Source organism: Passer montanus, unplaced genomic scaffold, assembly GCF_014805655.1.
Source record: "Passer montanus isolate IOZ18808 unplaced genomic scaffold, ASM1480565v1 scaffold10, whole genome shotgun sequence".
Taxonomy (NCBI): domain Eukaryota; kingdom Metazoa; phylum Chordata; class Aves; order Passeriformes; family Passeridae; genus Passer; species Passer montanus.
In genome coordinates this window covers 19298036-19317696 of record NW_024356505.1, presented here as the reverse complement: position 1 = coordinate 19317696, position 19661 = coordinate 19298036, and the positions used below count along the sequence as shown (strand labels likewise).

General features: G+C 36.9%; 1 protein-coding gene across 1 annotated transcript in view; it reads left to right on the top strand.

The window, feature by feature from the left end:
• SDHAF3 (succinate dehydrogenase complex assembly factor 3) overlaps positions 1 to 17463 on the top strand; it is a 29170-nt gene extending 11707 nt beyond the window's left edge. Inside the window, exon 2 of the mRNA XM_039711865.1 lies at positions 16670 to 17463. Coding sequence (XP_039567799.1) covers positions 16670 to 16873 — 204 coding nt within the window. The 3' untranslated portion in view covers positions 16874 to 17463. The remainder of the gene's footprint in view (positions 1 to 16669) is intronic.
• The last annotated feature ends 2198 nt before the right edge of the window (positions 17464 to 19661 follow it).

Here is a 19661-nt window from a genome sequence, read left to right as displayed (position 1 = left end):
AAACTTCAGCAGCTGGTGTTTTTAGCTGCTGGTGTTTTGGATGTAGGCAAGGCCTGTCTTGGCCTCTGTAGAGCAGTAGAAGACTATTCTGATAATTGGTAAATATGGTTGGACCACCAGACCCTGGATTGAGATGATGGGTGTCACCTTTCCAGCCTTGACTCCTTCCATCTGTCTGCCAGTAATGGAAATACTCCTGATGTAGCTAACAAGTTTTTGACCTTTCACACAGAACCACCTGTGTCTGTTTTCTTTTGTTCTAAAGGGTTTTGTTTTATATTCCTGGTGAGAGAGAATATGTTAAACATATATGTGTGTGTGTGTATATATATATACACACACACACACACACACACATATATTATGCCTCCTCAACTTCAAAAATTATGCAGATTTCTTTCTTGTGGTTGATGGGAAACCTGTGAAGATCTGGGGATGCCATTTGAGCCCTGGAGAAAAATCTGTGAAAAAAGCCATCAGTGCCAGTTTTATTGCATTCCCATGTTTGTTGGGAAAGTTCTCCTTTGTGTTCTGTAGTTTGGGTTTCATCAGCTCTTCCTTGGAAATTGTGTGTTCTGCATTTTGTTTTATTCCCATCACTTTTAGGAAAAAGTGTTTCTGACTTCATTTGATGTTAGAACAAACTTGCTTCTCCTAAGGATGTTTTCTGGAGCATTGATTACTGTCAATTATCCAGTGTTAAGAAACTTAAGTGTTTCACAGACTTAATTTTCTAGATGTTAACTATTTACAGCCTTTTGGATTTCTTTTTTTCTGTATTCATAGATCTGCAGCTCTGCAGTATACATGCATGGTGTATTTCAGGGGTTTGGCACCATCTGCTTCATTGAGTGTTTAATGGCTTTGACTTGATGCAAAGCATGTTGAAATCACAGGGTGATTTCAGTGGGTTCTTCTGAAACGGGAAGTGTGCTGGATAGTCCCTCAGTAGACAGTAGCTGTGGGTGAAGTTGAAGTTCCTTTCCAGCTCTTTTACTGAAGTATGAAGGTAAAGCCATTCATGTATCAGAGTGTTTGGTTAAGAGAAAGAGTTGGAATTTTGCAGTGAGAGAACTGGAACATGTTTGCATGCAAGCAAACCTTTGTATTAATTCTGCTTGAAGCGTTCCGAATGTTGTACTTTGCCATTCAGAGCCTTTGGAGCCTTCTCAGTAATGGGGTTTTGGAAGAAGTTATCCCAATACAAAAACTGCATAGCACAAAGGACAAGACAAAACCAAGCGGTATGAAATAAGCAGTATGAATAAGCAGTATGAAATACTGCTTGGGAATAGAGATAACACCTCTTGCAGTGTTTTCTGGGGAGTGTTTGGCCACAGCATTGTCGAGCTAAAGGTGGGTCTGTACTGCTGAGCTGATGTGCTTGGGCTGCTTTGCAGCTGGCAGTGGAACAGCCCATTTCCATGCTGTTAAACTCCTGTGCTCCAGAGCAGGGTGGCTGTGTCCAAACTGCCTGCTGGTTGCAATCTGTGCCAGCTCACTGGCTGAACTTGGGAGTTGTTTTGCATAAAGATGGTTATCCTTGATCAAAACCTGTGCCAGGGACTGTGGCATCAAGCTCCCAGGGTGGGTGGTTAAGTTCTGGTACCTTCTCAAAGTATTCCCTGGCACTGCAATAAGTTGTTATTGCAGACAGAGCGCTGTCTCCTCTGCTGTCAAGTGCAAGTGCTGCTTTTGTTCTGAATTCTCTCTGTCACACATTAGCAGATTCTCAACAGCTGTTGGGTTTATCTACCTTTCTCCAAATCAAGAGTTGTCATATCTGAAATCTGTGTGGAGATTGAGCTGTCTAAGAAACAAGCTCTGAGCTCTCGAGTGCTGTTCTGCTGCTGGTCTGGTGAAACAAGAGGAGACTCCCTAGGCCATAATGAAATTGCATGTCAGAGCTGGGCACTGTGTCGGCACAGTAGCACTTGTGAATGTTCAGCTCTAGTGGAAAGTATGTTCCTGGAAGGAAAAGAAAGTGAAAAACCCACCTTTGCTGTCTTTCTAACCAGGAGGGTTTGCCAGATGTGTGTCTCATTATTCTGCATCCTAGACCTGTAATATTCAGTACCATTCTATTATTTGAATACTAGCATCTTAGAAAATTTCATTTTTGATTCAATTCAAAGAGAGTGTTCACTGCTACTTCAGAGGCCTCTGGAGAACATAGTCCAGCTGCTGTTCATGGTTGTGTTTTGTGTTTGTAAGACAAGTAAGCACACACTTTCACTTTTTCATCATTCCCTTTTACTGGCCTGCTTCTGAAATGTCATGGGCCAGGTTTACACTCTCATGGGCCACAGAGATGAGACTGAGTTTGGGAAGATTGTTTGGTGTGGTGCCTCTGAGAGGGTGTTGAAGGAAAAGCTGCATGAAGAACAAGCTGCATGAGCCAGTTGACAAGCTGTTAACTTGTTTGGGTGGTGATGGGTATAGAGGAGCTCCCGAGTTCTCTGGAAAAACTAGAGCTACTATCATCTTACACAATACCTCAAGGGCAAGTAGGCAGAAAATAAAACTTGGGTGATGCCAATTTGTGTATTAGAGGATTTCTAATTATGCTTTGTTGCCACTGAGCCTCATTTGGTGAACTGTTAAGATGTACTGCTTGTAGATTTTGATGAGATTTTTTTTGAGTGCTGTTGCATCGTGTGTATTGTGTTTCCAGTAGAAAGGAGGTTTTGTTCTTCTTTTCACTTGCATATTGTACAAGTAAAGCTTCAATGACTTCGGTATAGTGAGGAAAATTATAAATACAGTCTGTTTCTTTTCTGAAAGATAGCTGCTAATAAAGTTTTATGTTGGTTATGAAAGAATAGAATGGAAACTAGCTTTTGTGTGTGTTAGTAAAAGCTTGTATACTAAAAGAGTTTGAATAAATCAGCTGATTATTGAATAATGTCATATTATATCACTGATTTTTTAAGTGTGTGAACTTGACTGTCTTAGTGAACTTCCTGGTTGATTTAGTTATTTTGAAACAGTTGCCTTGGGGGAAGAAGAGAACTGTTTGATGTAGTATGATATCTTCAGTACTGAAACATTTGAAAAAAATCTGAAATCTGATAGTCCTCAAAACATAATGTCAGATCTTAACAATAACCTGAGATTTGTAATTTAAATATTTTTATCTTGGGAGTAGTCATTAAAATACAGCTTGGACTAATCTTGGGTTTTTAATGAATGGAGTGATAAAGCAGAGGTAGGCTGGAAGACCTTTACTGGAAAGGCCATTTTAGATCGGGTTTGTTGTGACCTCATCCACTCCTTTACACAAGTCCTTTTGGATTGTGCTGGTAGAGGATGTGCAGAAAAGATTTGACTGAAAGTATTAATTATCAAATGTTACCTGAGAAGGCTCCCAAAATTTCTTAGGTTCAAGCAAAACTAACTACAATTCTAAAAGTCAGTTGTAACCTAAGTTGTATTCACAGCTGAATGGTACTGAAGTACAGGTGCTGACTCAGCACTCTGAAGGTCCATGGTCACTGACACACATTTGTATCCTTTGTGGCACTTTTAATTGCTTGGTTTCAGTCCCAGAGTAATAGAATCTGAAGCATTTTAAATCATACTGTGTTGGGTTTTGCCTAATAATTAGTTAAGTTTATATTGAAATGTAACTGTGTAGGTGTGATGTTAGCAGTCTGTTTGTGCTTCCACAATATGTTTCATATGCTTTAGTTTAGTTTATCTGTTTTTATACAGAGACACAAGTCAACCATATAGATTGCATATGTCATTGAAATGAGGATTAATGTGCTATATAGCGTGGAATGTAACTGTGATGGAACAACTTTCATGGTAATTAGCAAGAGCTTGGAAGCCTGTGTTATACTGCTGTGAATGCTGTCTACATCATTATTAATTTTTATTGTATTGTTTTTGATGGATTGTTTGTGTACTTATTTGCACAAATGCATACTTATAATGCATGGTAACAAGTATAAGAATAAATCAAGTGTATGAGTTTGTGTGTTTTTTTTTTTTTTTGAAAATTAATGCAATGGTGTCTAAAAGACAAAAATAAAGGTTTTAGTTTTTTTTTTTTTTTTTTTTTTTAATTAATGCAATGGTGTCTAAAAGACGTAGTTCCAGTCTTTCATGGCATTAGATTGATATCTAACTGTTTCATTTGAATTTATTTAGTAGTTTAGCAGAAAGCATGCAGCAGTGTGCAGTGGATTTAATTGTGAATGTGAAATACACTTTGAATTTGTTTTATTTGGCTTTGTATTTTTTTCTTCACTTTCAGATGTTCAATTCCATTGTGTGAGATTAAATTCTCATGATTCCTTGTCTCTATAGGGAGATTAAATTCTCTCTCTCCCTTTTTGTATAACTATTTAGCATATCCCATTTGTTGATTTAAGCTTTTGGTACAGTGATGTCCCTATCACTGAGTACTTACCAAGTTACCTGCCAAAGGTTTCCTTTTTTCTGAGTAATTGAACTATTTTGTTTTCATTTGTGGTTAGGTAGCTTGTAGGAGCATTGTTGAGGGAAGATAAATTCTGAAAAACATTTGAAATAGGTATGATAATTTTGACAGCAGCTGTAGCAGAACTTTCCCAGGGAAATTCTCTACCTACCTGATGAAATAAAGCATTAGCGAGAGGGTTCTGTAAAGGAAGATGTTTTGCAAAGTTGTTATTTGTAAATTCACTGCTGTAATGTATATAGCAAAGAGTTCAGTGCAGATGAGGAAATCCGCTTTATTTTTCTCATAAATATGATACAAATGATCCCATCGCTTTTCCCCAGTGCTGTATTGTTTCAGTGTTTTTGCCCATTGAGGCATTAAAAATTCATGTTAAAGCGTTATGCCTTGACACAGAGATGTTACATTTTGTTCCAGTTTTCTAGGGCAGCGGTCACTAGGCAGGCTAGTCCTTCACTATAGCAGCAGGTACACTTCAGGCTGACTTTGCAGTAGTGCTCCTGCCTGTACAGGGTCAGAGGTCCATGGGGAGCTTGCACTGTCTAGCCCATAGGGACATTTCCCAAGCAGCCCACAAGTGGCTTTTGGAAGAAGTGTTTATTCTGGTTAACCTGTGTCTTCTGTGATAGCAGTGATGCAAGTGCTGGGATGGCAGAGGAGTCCTTGCAATCTGATGCCTTTCTATGCGTGGTCACTGCTCCATGCTGTGACCTGCAGCAAATGTGTGCTGTGCTCCCCTGCTGTCTCATGGCACAGGTGAGGGGGAGAGCTTTCCCCTACACCACTAAACAGATGTAGTGCAACTGCTCTAGGCTCCCCTCTCAACCGGTGCCTTCACAAATTACTTTTTTTCAGAGGTACATGAAACATTCTGCAGGACAGCAAATCATGCTAATAATACTTACCCACCCCTTTAAGACTGAAATAAATCCCTGCTCACAAAGACCCCATGAAGTGCCCTTCAGTGTGATCCATGAGGTTCTGCTCTGCTTTTGGGCAGATGTACACAAGACTTTCTTTTCCATATTTGTATTGGCTAGCAAGTAAAATCCATTAAGAAATATAAACAATTCAAAAATAATTCAAGTTCTTATTGTTCACATAGCATTGCATCATTTTAAATATGTCCAGAGTAATTTTAAAGCCATGTAAATATAAGCTGAGATAATTCCTTAGTGTTGAAAAGTCCTGAAACGCAAATGAAACCTCTTGAATACCTTTGGTATTCTCTGACTAGTGGGAACCATATTTATTGCATCATCAGTGGATGGCAGGCAGAGATTTTTCTAAACTTATTTTTCTAATTTAAAACCCTTCCTGATCATCAGTAGGAAAAGAACTCAGCTCTTAATCCAGTGTAAGCAAACAGTACAGTGGTTTGGCATTGATGCTAATGATTGAAGTTATCATTGTGTTAGTGTGGAGAGAGCAGCTGAGCACATGTGGGTGCACCATACCAAAATGATTAAATAGTACCACTTAGAGAAGGGGTAGTTTATCATGGGAGTTTTGGACTACAAGTACAACTAGTATGTGACATTTCCCATTTGTGCTATCTTTGCCACAGGCAGGCTGCTTCTGCTCCAAATATTAATGCTTTTTTTACCTCTAAGTGAAGACTGTGGCACTTGGCTGTAGAAGCACCTGCAAGGGTGCCAGAGCACAGAACTGAGCTCGCCTGATCTTCATGTGGTGCATCCCTATTTCTGAAAGGTTTCCCTGATATTTTCATGGCTCTGGTATTTTCACATGCTTTTTAAAGTATTGAGGTAAATTAACTTCCATGCCAGTTCAACATATGCCTGTTTGCTTGGGATCAGACAGCCTGTTTTTGCACAGAAAAAAAGGAGAGGTTCTAGGTGGGTGGGAATTTCTAGGAATATATAGGCAGTCTGGATTTTTGTTGTGAAATCTTAGAGCTTTGTTAACTGAGTGTTCACTTAAAACTGAAGTACATACATAAGATGTTTGACATACTTGATTTCCATTCCTGTATTTTTCCTCTATCCTGATTTCCCTGTCATTTGCTAATTGAAAGCAAGCCCCCTTTAATAGCTGGAAAACCTCTGGCAATAGCAGGAAAAAAAAATAGAACAAGATATAGGTGAGTTGCTTTTGAAGTATCTGTTGTATAGAGATTACAGGAGAACGTGTTGAGGCTTGAGTTTGATATGTATTTGATCTCCCCAAGAACAGTACAGAATATTTGATGGATATTTTTTCAGAAGTACTTTCAGATTAGCTGTCTCTACAGTACTTTATTGAATTGAAAAGTTGTTTAGCAGATGACTGAATTTTCCTTTTTCATTTTCTGCTTAATCCCTCCAGTCTTTGATGGTGTGGCCATCACTTGCTGTATTGTGACAGACACTAAAAATCCTCTTAAATGCCAGAGCTGTTGGATAAACGGATAGTGACTTGCAGGTGATTGCAGAAGGTTTTTGGTATCTCAGATTGGAGGGCTCTCATGTAGCCAATGAAGATTCATGCTCCCTTTTAGCAGCTCTTGGCTGTACTGACGACACATTTGTTCTCTTCAGTTAACTTCTGTGGCTAGTTCTGAAGTAATTAAGAAATTATATAAAAATCTGCAAGTTAAAAACCATTGGTAAGATACATAAATTTGTAGGCTTTAGAGGTTTTTTACCTTAAGAAACTGCTGAAAAAATAAGCCCAGGTTTAGAATGAGGACTTTTAGTTTCTCTGAGCATCTTTGTCTGCAGTTGCACCAGAGGACTCTCTGGCTACATACATTAAGGAACTTTTTGTTGTAATTTTGAGAGCAATAAAACTAAAGATGAAGGAAATGCTGTGATTTATTCTGTTGCTTGGAGGATGTGGAAGACTTTCTAAACAATGTATGTTATTAATATCATTTGACAGATGCAGATGTATGTGTGTACAAAGCATTTGTCTGGTCTAAGACTTGAATGCCATTTAACATATTTTGCTGCAGCAACAAGAACTTAAAGAAATTGCACTGGCTCTAGCACAGAGAGTAATAAGTTAACCTTTTTTGCCTTTTATTAAGTACTGTGAAGTAGATGTTAATTGCAGTACAAGCTTTCTTTCCATAGAGTGAATTTACAAATATAAACCAGTGTGTTTGTTGTTATAAGGAAGATGTCAATTACATCAATTTGCATTTCTTTTCATAGAGATGTCCTATTGCTGCTGTTTAAAAGTGAGAAGGACTGAATTGCAGCTAGATGATTGTGGCTAAATAGACTGATTTATTTTTACAGAGTAGAACTTCCAGAAGTTCTAGACTAAATGTTATACTTAGATAAGTAACACCCTTATAAGAATTCACCTGTGTTTGCCACTGGCCGTATTTTTTTCATTTTTTAAATCATGAGTCTGCCTGTGTGTAGGCTTTCTTTTATTGATGGCCAGTCTCCTCAGCAGTGCTCTGGGAAGAGCACACCTCAGAATGTTTGTGTCTTGTTGAAAAAGCAGGTAGATAAAATTTCCATGACTCCTTGTTTGTCTGTTTTAAATGCCTCTACAGGCACTGAGGTAGGGCTTGTCTCTGTCCCCTGTTACTGGAGGGACCATGGTAATACTGGCCAAAGAAATCAGCCTCTGATTCAGTGCTTTCTGACACCAAATTTGCTTTGCTAAATTAGTATTTCATGTATTGTGTTGGAACAGGTAACATTGACTATGTTCATTTAAAACTGGACTATGTTCATTTCTGTCTATTTGTCCCGAGGGGTGAATGTGACTTCTACACTAATGACCTTTTTTATGTTTTTAAAATATTGCCCATGACTTTTTAGTTAATTCATTCAAGCACATATTTCTTCTACAGGACCATTAAAGTAAAAAATTCAGTGCACCCTCAGCAGCAGGGTTATTTGTGGTGCCATGGAAATCAATACAAAATGCCTATTAGTGGATTAATTTTTTGTTTATACTTGAGGTTTTCTTTGTTGCTGTATTAATTTAAGGTTTTATTTCTAATGAGCATGTAGAAATGTGTACAATGGACAAATAAGAATACCAAATTTCTTTTGGATATATATGTATACTTCAAATGCATCATTAGGTATAAATTGAATAGAAGAACGTGCAGGGAAATCTTTGAAATGTAATCATCTAGGATATATAATCTTTTGCATGTTCTTAGTATCTAGCAGTCTGGCAACTAATGTGGTTGTCTTGGAAACAGGCCTTATTTTCCTTTTGTGAATATCTAGATGTGAAATCATCTTCCTTAAAATATATATAAATAATACTTCTGAAAGAAATAACTGCAGATTTAAGATGCTTGTCCTCTTTTTAAAGAATTGATACAGAAGCCTGTAAGTGATGTTTGCATTGTGAGCTTTAATTATAGTTGTGTGCTTTTGTTGATAAAACACTCTTTAGTGGTTTTTTGGGTAAAATGCCTGTACTTAGTGTTGATATTTGTCTGGGAATTATCTGCAGTGAAACACTTTGCCAAGATTTCCTAGCTTAATGTTTAAATAGAAATATTACAGTGTAACTGATGCATTAGAAATGAAATCCCTAAAACCTATACTGATACTGTGATACTGTGATACTGTGACTGATACTGTGACTTCCAGTCTTTCCCTTGCCTTGTTTTAAATTAACAGCATGTGTTAAATCCTTGGGTATTCCGTGAGATTATAGCATAATATTTGCCAGATAAAACATTGCTTTTTTATTAGCCAGAGAGCTGCCTGGCTATGCACGCCATAAAATGTCAAAGTAAAATAGAAACTGAGTCAAGAAATGGTCATCTTTCAAATTATTGGGTTTTTCTTAGGATTTGTATGAAAATTGGAAATAATGTTCTTGAAATTTAATTTTTCTGGTCTGTAGCTTATTTGTCCTTATTTGTCAGCAGTCTGATAGTTTGGTATTAGTAACAGTGTATTTTCATCCTGATTTTTACAGATGAAGGTCCAGAGAGAATAATTGTCCATGTTTTGTTCTTAAATTGTTAAGTTTAATACGTTTTCTAATGGAGGTTTTAATATATTTCTCTTCCAAGTATTTTTGCCTCCAATACCAATTTAAAAGGCTTTAAAATTCAGATATGTACATCAGAGAAGAATTTTTTTAAACCTCTCATAAAATAATTTTTTTTTCAGTAAAACTCACACTTTGAATGATACAACCTGTCCCTGGATAGAGAACCATGGCAAGGTCTTGTTTAACCATTGGATCCCAGTTGCATGACCACTTCTTTCCTCCTACCTCCCATTTCTTCCTCCTGCTTCACTTCTTGTGATGCACCCACATTTCAGATTGATCTCTTTTTTCCAGAATTTAATTGACCATTTTATTTTTGCTTAAATGTTCAGCTGTGTTCCAAATTTTGTAACTTCCTTATTCCCTAGAATAAGATCAGGCTTTCTTTGTAAGGCCTGAGATGAAGGTTATTGAATTAAGTAGAGAGAATCTTAAAGATTTAAAGACTATGGTTGGTACCAGATGATGCAAAAAGCTTTTTGTGACCTGTATTTTGCTTCCGATGTACAATAGTGGCATAAGTATTCTGCACTCAGAAAGAAAGAAATAATCACAGCTTGTTTTTCCACAAATGGTACTGGGTTCCATTTTGGATGCAATAGCATTTATATATGCTTACCTTGATGGCCAGGCCATAAACTTCCCACCTCAGATTATGATCTCATAAATCTTACATTAAAAAAGGACATTAAAATAACATGTTATTTAAGCTACAAAGAAAGCTGATTTAGTCCTTGAGCTTTTTTCATATTCCTCTAAATAAATGTCATTTCTTCGAGTTTAACAATATTAGTTAACTGTGTTCAGAAAAAGCAGTCCATTTTATACCTTCCTGATCAAATAATAATTCTTCATGCTGATTACTAAGTATTACATAATTATATTCCCTGGCTCCATTTTAGCTGAACCTTTTTTCATTCTTTGCTCCCAAACTGCAAACAAGCAAGCAACTGAAAAAAACCCCAAACCCAACCAAACCTCTTATGGTAACAATTCTGTATAGTTACAGTATGTGCATCATTGTGTAAACGTGATCAGTTCCCTGAAACTGATTGATAATCACATACTAGCATCCTTCTTGAATATCCTGGGAAAACCTGATATTGTTAAAAGTTCTTATGGCTGTTCCTTTCAGATTAACTTTTAGTCAACTTTGATGTTTTCTTGTTCCTGTTCTTTATGATACAGAGATGTTGTCCTGGAGAAATCTGTTTTACCTCTGTGCATTGTAAGACATAGTCTTTCATCCCCAGAAATGAAATTATGCATAATTCAAAGTTAGTTCTAAAGATAAAGAGGAAGTACAGTTTTTTCCTCTCATGTGTTTCACTTCAGGATGTTGCCAAGTCTGATATCAGCAGCATTAGGAAAAGATAAAACAAACTTCAGGGGAAGGATTGCAGAGTCATTCAAGGAGAAATGGTATTTTTGTTGCCTTTTGTAATTAAAAAAGCACGAAACAAAATAATGAATAATGAACATTTTCCTTTTACCATAAGCAAGGAAGTTGATTAGATAGTCATTTCCAGCTACAGACAGAGAGATTTGTAGTAGCTTTCTCAGTGGTGGGAAGCACATCTCTGGAGGACAATTATCCAGTCATCACAGCATGTTTAAGACAGAAATTTCTGTCTCCAGTGCCCAGCACAAAGACAAGCCACATCTCTAGCTTCACTTAGGCATGTGATATTTCGGTGTAGGCAGTTCAATTGCAAGTGCATGACTTGGCTTGAAATGATCTCTGCACGTCTTTCCATCTAATAATGGACTGAAATACAAAATAGCTTGTCCAAGCTTCACTTTACACAGCTTGTTTTGGAGCTTGTCATGAATTACAGTAGCATGTTGCTATTTCTTTCTTGTATGTGCTTGGTGTGTTGTTACGCAAATGGTGGATGCTGAGGTGATTCAAATGCCACAAGAAAAAGTTGCTTTTTCACTTTCTGTCAAGACTTGCAGTAGGAGCTGGACATCTTTATTCCCTATAGGTTCTCTGCTGTGCTAGGTACTTCAGAGTGAAAATCTTGATTCTTCATTCTGTTGACCTTTTCCCAGCAATTACTGTTTTAATTATTCACATAAGAAACTCTTCTAATGCTGCCATATGTCAGTAATTGGTATCATTCAAATACCATTTGATAGGTATTTTCAAAAGCAGAGGGAAGGTTTACTCAGAACTCTTTGTAGTATATTGATTTTTCTTTTTTCATGTGTTAATGGTGTGACAAAACCAAAACCTTTACAAAACCAAAAGTGATTTGATACTTAAATTTTGAAATTGACAATACTTTGCTCCTGTTAGAGGATGTGGAACATTACATAGGTGTTTATTCACATCAGTTAATTAATTTGTCAGTAATTGTATTTTATGCAATTTTAAAAATGTTTAGGGCTATTTTTAATAGTCTTGTGTAATATAGATATTTGTTGTGGGTTAATGCGTATGTGAGTGCATGAAAATGTTCACTGAGCTTAAATGTGGTGGAATTTTCCTGAGTTTGTTACTGCATTTCTAACTATACTTCTGGCTTCAGGTAAAATATATGAAGAAGGTACTCTGGATTTTCATGGGGTGTAGCCCCCATTTAAAAATCACATCTGTAATACTGTATCTTTTTCTGATTCTCAGTTTAACATCAAAACAGTTTTACAGTAAAAAATATAGTAAGTAATTTGCAGAATTCTATCTGAATGAATATGAAATAATTAATTCAACATATCTCTGCACAAGAATAAGAGCAGGGTGCTCCTTGCTGTGCTGTTCATTCACAGCTGTTTCTTCATGCTGCCACCCTTCGCAGCATGTGTTTGATTTTGCTCTGAGTAGCAGCAGAAACACTTGAAATGCTGCAATTTGAAATTACCTTCCAGGGAGAGATGACAGTGGCCTGTCAGGCCATGCTGCCTTTTCTCTCTCTCTCTCTCTCTTGTTTTTTTTTTTTTTAACGTCAACCTGAATAAAATAAATTTAAAATAAACTGATAGCATTTTTCTACTGCCTGACTGTGCCCTCTTTAACACATCTCAGAGTAGCATTTTCTGATCTGGCCACAGTAACATTTTTTTATCAGTGCTGTCATTAATTTGGCTGCAAGTGGAGATAGCCTTTTTGGAATGGATGAATACTTCAGCTTCATGCTTCAACTGCTTAAAGGAGATAAAAATTTTAGAACTTTTTTAAAGAGAAAATCTGACTAGAAAGTGAATTGTACAGGTAGTTAATGTGAACAGACATCTCTTACTGAGATTTTTGGAGCAGTTGTCTAAAATGCGGCATTGTACATGTTTAGGAGGATGCCAGAGAAAATAAAAATTAGATTGTTGTGCTTTCCAGTGAAAATGAACAAATGGGCTCTTAGCTCATTTAATTTTATAATTAAATAATAAATGTTTATCAGCACTTTGTATTAGCATATGAGATAAATGTGTGTATTGGCATATGAGATAAATGTGGACTATATCTGGTAGGAGTCTGTATATCTGGCAGTCAGGGAAGTAGGGCTTTTGGTTGTGTGTTTTTTGCTTTTATTTTTCTATTTAATCCTTTCTCAACTTGGAAAACAAGATGGCTGACACTCTTTCTGTAGTGTGTGGTATTTTAAACCTCAAATGTCACCCATCCCCTTGCCTTTTTTATGAATTTGTGCATTCTATGAATGTCTGTGAGTCAGGGAACAGAGGGGAACTCTGTATTTGCTTCAGTTAGTGAATTGAAACAAAAAGCCCCTAAGGTTATTGATTATAGCAAATACCTAAATACCTGGGTTTTTGGATAAATAATTTGGAGGTTCAGGCATTTACCTATAGAGGATTTTAAGAGGGCCTGATGCTTGGGTTCAGCATGCATGTGATCTGAGGCAGAACCATGACCTGTGTGTGAGGAGTGCATCAGACCTTTCGGGGAGGGATCTGCCCCACACTGGTGGTACAGAGGGGTTTGGGCTGTCTCTGTGGTTGCACACACTGATGGCAGTGCAGTGACATGGCCACTCTGCACCTTGGGCTGTTCCTTGGGCCGTCTTTAAGGTGAGCAGGGTCTCTGTGATATGGATGGGCAGCAGGCTGGGAATAATAAATAATAATAATTAATACCAAATTAGTAATAATAATTAATACAGAATAAATCAGCCATCTTCTGATGGTAAATAGTCAGGAGAGGTGGTTGTAACTTGATTCCGATCCTCTGTTTCTGGTGGCAGCTGCATACAAGGCGGAAGGGCTGTTGCCATTGAGCAAGTGGTTTGGGTTTTGCTTGCTTTTTTCATGTAAAAGCCCAGAAAGTTTAGAGCTGGTACAGGCAGAGGATCATTGTAGTAAGAGCTCCTTCCAAAGAAACAATTTACCAACCTGAAAACCACCAGAGGGAAGAGTTCCTGTGTCCCTCTGCCATCCCTCTGTATGTTGAGCTTGGCTCTGTGAGGCTGCAGGAATACTTCTGTCCCATTTTTTGTCTTCTGTCTCTGTTTTTGTGAGCACGGTGTGACCCATAATTAAAATAAGATGCCCTTGAAAAATCTGCTAAGGATTTGTGTCATGATTGACAACAAAGGAGTTTTGTTATATTTGGAAGATGCAGTTAAATATAACATAAAATGAAAGGCAGAAGTGAAGTCATTTTCCTTGTTTGAGGAAGCTAAGCAAGAGTTGAGGTGGTTTCAGTTCTGCTGGTAAGGAAGATGACACTGGAAAATAGTTAAATTCTGAATTTATTAAGTTCTAATGAAAACTAGACCTTATATGACTGTATGGCTCCTTATTACCTGACAGTGACTGTGATCATTGTATTTTATGATTAAAGTTATATTATTGAAAGAGCAAATGTTAGCTTCTCCACCCCTTTTTTTTTCATTATGCTTTTAAACCTGTTACAAACTTCGGAGTTCAGCACATTAAGTTCATGTGCTGTTAGGAAAATGGCACATTTTCTAGATAGAAACTGAATCTTAAATTACTGTGTACCATCAAATTATGCAGTACCTCTCCACAAATCACTGATCACATAATAATAGTATTAATTTCTGAGGAAACAGTAATGTATTAAACAGTTAAATATTCCAGGCTTTGTTTGTTCCTTATCTGGTAACACCGGCAGAAAAAATGAGATATGCCACATAGTTCATCTTATTTTCAGCATTTCTGTAAAGGCTGAAACATATTTTATTTGATGCATCACTGACTTTTGGTAAAATGAGGTGAGAAAGCTCCATTTTCTATCAGGAGCCAACCAGAGCCCAGTATGTTTCCACTGTCCAGTATTGAATTTCTGTTCACATTGCAGATCGATGTGAAACTGCAACCACTGAGGCTTTGTGGCATGTACAAAACATTCCTTCATCTAGAAAATTAGTGGGGAAAAAGAGCCAGCAGTGATGTCCAGATCAGGAGCCCACTGAGTGCTGTGAAGCAGAACGCCAGGTGTAAGGAATAGGGCGTGTACAGTCCATGACCATATGTCTGGGTGCAGAGCACCTGTGAGAGTGGGAATTGCAGCTTTATTGAGGACCACCACTTCTGAGATCTGGGTTCTGTAATGCTTGAGATGAGATACTGTGGTGTTAGACCAAAAAAAAAAATTGCAGACTGTTTGCCAGTAATTAATTTGATATTTTTGGAAAACACTGAACAGTTTGTGAATTTGTAACTGTTTCTTAAATGGACTTGAGTTATTTCTAGGTACCAGAGCTCATGCCTGCAGCAATGGCTGCATGCTGCTCCCAGGTTGTTGTTATTAGCAGTGGGGAGGGCTTTGCTCGCTCTGTGGGACCTGCACTGCTGGGACACTGCATGGAGGGGTTCTTGAGGTTTGAGGTTTGTATGTTCAGACATCTCTTGATAAGATGTGAAGAGTATTGCATTGCTTGCTTTCAGTATTGTTTCTGAATTATGTGCTGTGAATGTTGTTTGGTATAATGAAAGTGATGTGGGGTTGGTTTGTTTGTTTGAGTGGGTTTTTTGGTTGTTGTTTTGGTATTTTTTTATGTGGGTGTGTTAGTTTTTGTTGGTGATAAGATGTGAAGAGTATTGCATTGCTTGCTTTCAGTATTGTTTCTGAATTATGTGTTAGTTTTTGTTGGTGTGTTTTTGGTTTTTTTTTTTTTTTTTTTCTCTAGTCCAGAGTCATTACTGACTGGATTGTTTTGTGCAGAAATGAGAAGATAGAATAAAGTAGAATGAGGTGGAATGGTTGATGTGTAACTGCCGGTGTGTTACTGGTCTGCTGGGTAGCTTCAGAGATCACATTTGTCTATCTGTCTCGATAAGAAATGCTGTAAATTGCAAAGTTGAAGATTAACCCATTACAATTTTTTATCTTATCATTACAATGTGATTGTTCAATCATCGGGAAAAAACCTATTTAGTTTCTTTTAAACCCTGCAGCAGCTCTACCATGAGGCAATACCACTGAGGTGTAGGTTTACCATGGGAATTAACTGTGGTGTCACTGTTTCTGAATGCCTGTTTAATTTAAAAACAGGAGAGGTGATGTTGGGAAGAACCTTGAAGAATAAGTTTGATTCAGAGTCTGTACAAATAAAAATTTACTTTTGTTTGCCCCAGTTTGTTTTAGTTGTCCATTTTCTTTAAATAGCCATGACTTAAGCTTTGCAACAGGGCTGGTAAGATCCTGCTGACTTCAGTGAGGCTTGACATGGTCCATTAACAATCTAATGTATTTATGTTAGTAAATGGTGTCATTTTGAAATTTATCACAGGCTCATGAATATCTTTCTTTCTTCTTGTCCACTTCTCTGGAATTATTAGACATACAGTTGAAGTAGTGGCGTTAGTTACCTTGCTGGTAATTGGATTAACAATTCAGTATGCAGTGCCAAAGTTTCTTTTAGCTGAAAATTTGGAATAATGCTTTTCTGGATGTATCAGTTTATGAAGTGTATCCTATTGATATCCTGCTATATAGGAAAGATTATTTTAATATTTATATTAGATCTATAATTAAATTTTGTTTTGTTTTCAAGAGTAGTATATGATAGGGAATTAATCTGTACATATATGCATTTTAAACTAGCTACAGAAAATGACTGTAGATATTAGAAATGCTTGAGTAAGTTTTCTTTCTTATAAAAAGTGTTAATTTTTTTAGTCATTTTTTGTTGATTAATAGCCTGTTGTAGGAGATTGTGTAAGAGTATGCTGTTACAATATAATGCTATTTAAAAAGTAGACCTGAATCTTGCTTTTGTCAGTTTTGTGACCATTATATTTCTTTCTCATTAGAACTATGCAGCACTGATCCAGCAACAAATTAAAGAGGACAAACAAAACTTGAGAGAAAAGGCTGTATATGGAATTCAGCTCACAGAAGAAAAACTTAATGACTTCCGTGATGAACAGATTGGGCAGCTGAAGGAACTGATGGACGAGGCTACCAAACCTCAAAAAAAAATCACCATTTCTAAAGACTCAGAATACAAAACCTAAAAGAGTAAAATAATTATTTTAATGCATATGGAAGCATTTTGAAACTGCTTTTTCGAGTTGTACTTGAATGTGGTTTCTGTGAGATAATGGATGCTGCTGATGCTATAACTTGTCTGAAGTGGATGTGTTTGGCTTTCTGTGCAAGAACCAAATGGAAAAATGGAATAATCACACTTTAATGTTAATTGCATTATTTTTTCTTCTTTTTGTTTTTTCTTCCTAATGGATATTGAAGACTGAAAGAATTTGGGGAGAGTAAATTGACATTTTTAAAATATGGAGTTGTTAGTTTTGGGGTTATTTTGTAATCTTGGCACCTACGGGGCAAAACATCTTTCTGTTTGCTTATCATCCTCTTCCTTAATGGAAAAGATGCTATTAACATTTGTTTTCTGGTGAGGATTCAGTAGACAAAGGAATGGTACTAGAGTGGGTTTGTTTTCAGGGGAAGAAATGAGTGGTATTAGAAAAGCATACTGCTGGTGAAATTGGAAGTTGGTTTTTGTCTTGAGCTTTATTGTGAAATGGTCTTTAAAATAAAAGATGTAGCTCATTATTAAATTTACCTTGAATCACTCTTATGCAGAAAATTCTGTGTTTTTTTCAAAGCTAAATTCACATTATTGTTAGTATCTAAAATTTTTAAAAACCTTTCATGAGTTGGTTGTGCTGTAGTTTAAATTCAAAGGTTCTTGAAAAACTTGGGATCCTATATTATGCAATATTTTGTACAGACCAGAATTGGTAAATTACTCAATCACAGAAATTATCCTGTTGATAATACTGTATGACCAATATTCGTAATTAGAAATAATTAAGTCTTCAGTAAGATAACGTGTGCTTGTTGTAACATATGCTTGTTGTGTGCATGTTGGAACTAAAAGGAAAGGGGGTTTTATCTGTTAAGAAAAACAGATAAAACCTTTTGCCATTTTGTGCAAAAGACAGCTTTAATTTCATCTTCCAAACCTAGTTTTATATTATTAGTTTTGTTCTATTTCTGGATCTTTCTCTGTCTGTTACTCACAGCACGTTTAAGACAACAAAATTTCTTTGCTCTTGGGGAATAACAGCTTTGACAAGGAAGCACATTTCCATCTGTCTCAATTTGTAACAACATGCTGTTTGCCAAAGCTGCACTCCAGGATCCTAACGGAGTGGGGAGCAGCCTCTTTCTTTCTCCTGTACCTCTCTTCCCAGTTCTTTGATGAGATTGTAGGCTGCAGGTTGCTCATTTCTATTAAAAGTTCCCTTGCAGGATTGCTGTATGAGGAACGTGTGGTTGCTTTGCTGCATCTTCCTCTGGCACCCACCGCCTTTGTTGTGTGTGCAGCAGGAACATGCTGTAGCCTCAGGCACCCAGTGCAAACAGGATTGGAGGGCAGAGATGACATCCAGGCTGCAGGGTTGTTCACAGGTACTGGTTCTGGTGCTTCAGGGGCATGGTTGGAGAGGATGGCAGCTCCCTCCTGGCCTGCTCCATACCTACGATGCCCCAGCATCAAAGTGGGAAGCAAATGGCATGTGCATACAGGAAGCTTGAAAATTGTCTCTGATACTGCCATTTGCACATTCCTGAAGTCTTGTTCTTTTTACAGTTTAAAGGCTGTAAAAATCTTATCCAGCTCTGGAGTTTAGGGCATAAAGATTTATTCTGTTGCACTTCTGTCAAATGTAATCAGTACTTCCATCACTAAATCTATTTGGTTTTCATACCAAAAGTAGTTTTTGGGTGTTGACAACAGAGTTTGTTTCCAGCCCTTGATTGGTAGTAGACCTGTGCCTGCTTTCCAGTCAATATCCAAGTTGCTTCCAATTTATTTCAAATATTGCAGTTTAAAGCACCATTATTGTTATCAATGCATTTAATGGAACTTGTTAGTTCAATGAAGCTAGGTAAAATACTTGTTCTGCATCTGTCTACTCATGTATGCATCTAGATTTTTAGAGGCTAAATTAGTTAATAATGAAAAATTACTATTTGGTATGAAAAACTTCAGCTTATAATGAGACCTAAAGGGAGTTGGAGGTGAGGGTAAACATCTTTACTTCCACAATCCCTTTGCTAGTGAATCCAACAATTTTTTTCTTTCATTCCCAACAGTAGTTTGTATTTGGTACAATATTTGAATTCTTGTTTAAAACAGCTCTCACAAAAGCCAAAATTTTGTTACAGGAATGAAGCATCTTTCAAGACTGCTGACTTTAAGACAGCAGTGCTAACAGTAAGGTGTTCTCTGGTCTTACTGGGCTTATGTGAGTGGTGGGGCCACACAGAAGCTTCATGATGCCAACACTGCCATGCACGAATAAAACTGTTTGACTTACAGGTGTGGTTAATGACAGTTGAGGAAAACAATGAGTTGGAGGGAAGTGAAGTTTTAAGTAGCTGGAAAAGGCACGAGTTGAAGTCTTATCAACAAGTAAAGAATTTTCAGTAATCTCTCTCATTAAAAACTACCTGTTTTGATATGCAAAGTTACACATCTTAAAAAGAACAAATAAAATATCTTTCTTTCAGTTTTTTGTTACGCCTATGATTTGGGTTTATGCCTTTTTAAACTGACTGCCTGGCAGGAGATATTAGGACATATTTATTTCTTAAAAGTAAATTAATAATGTAACATCTTGAAGGTAGGATTTATGAAGAAGTTTTATTCCTTAACTATTTGGACTTTTAATATTTTTGAATTATTAGTGGACATTCTATTTCTTCTTGAATATGTATTTGTGAGACACAACGCACGGATGAGTCAGTGGCCAAATTTTCATTGGCTTCTAGGTAAAA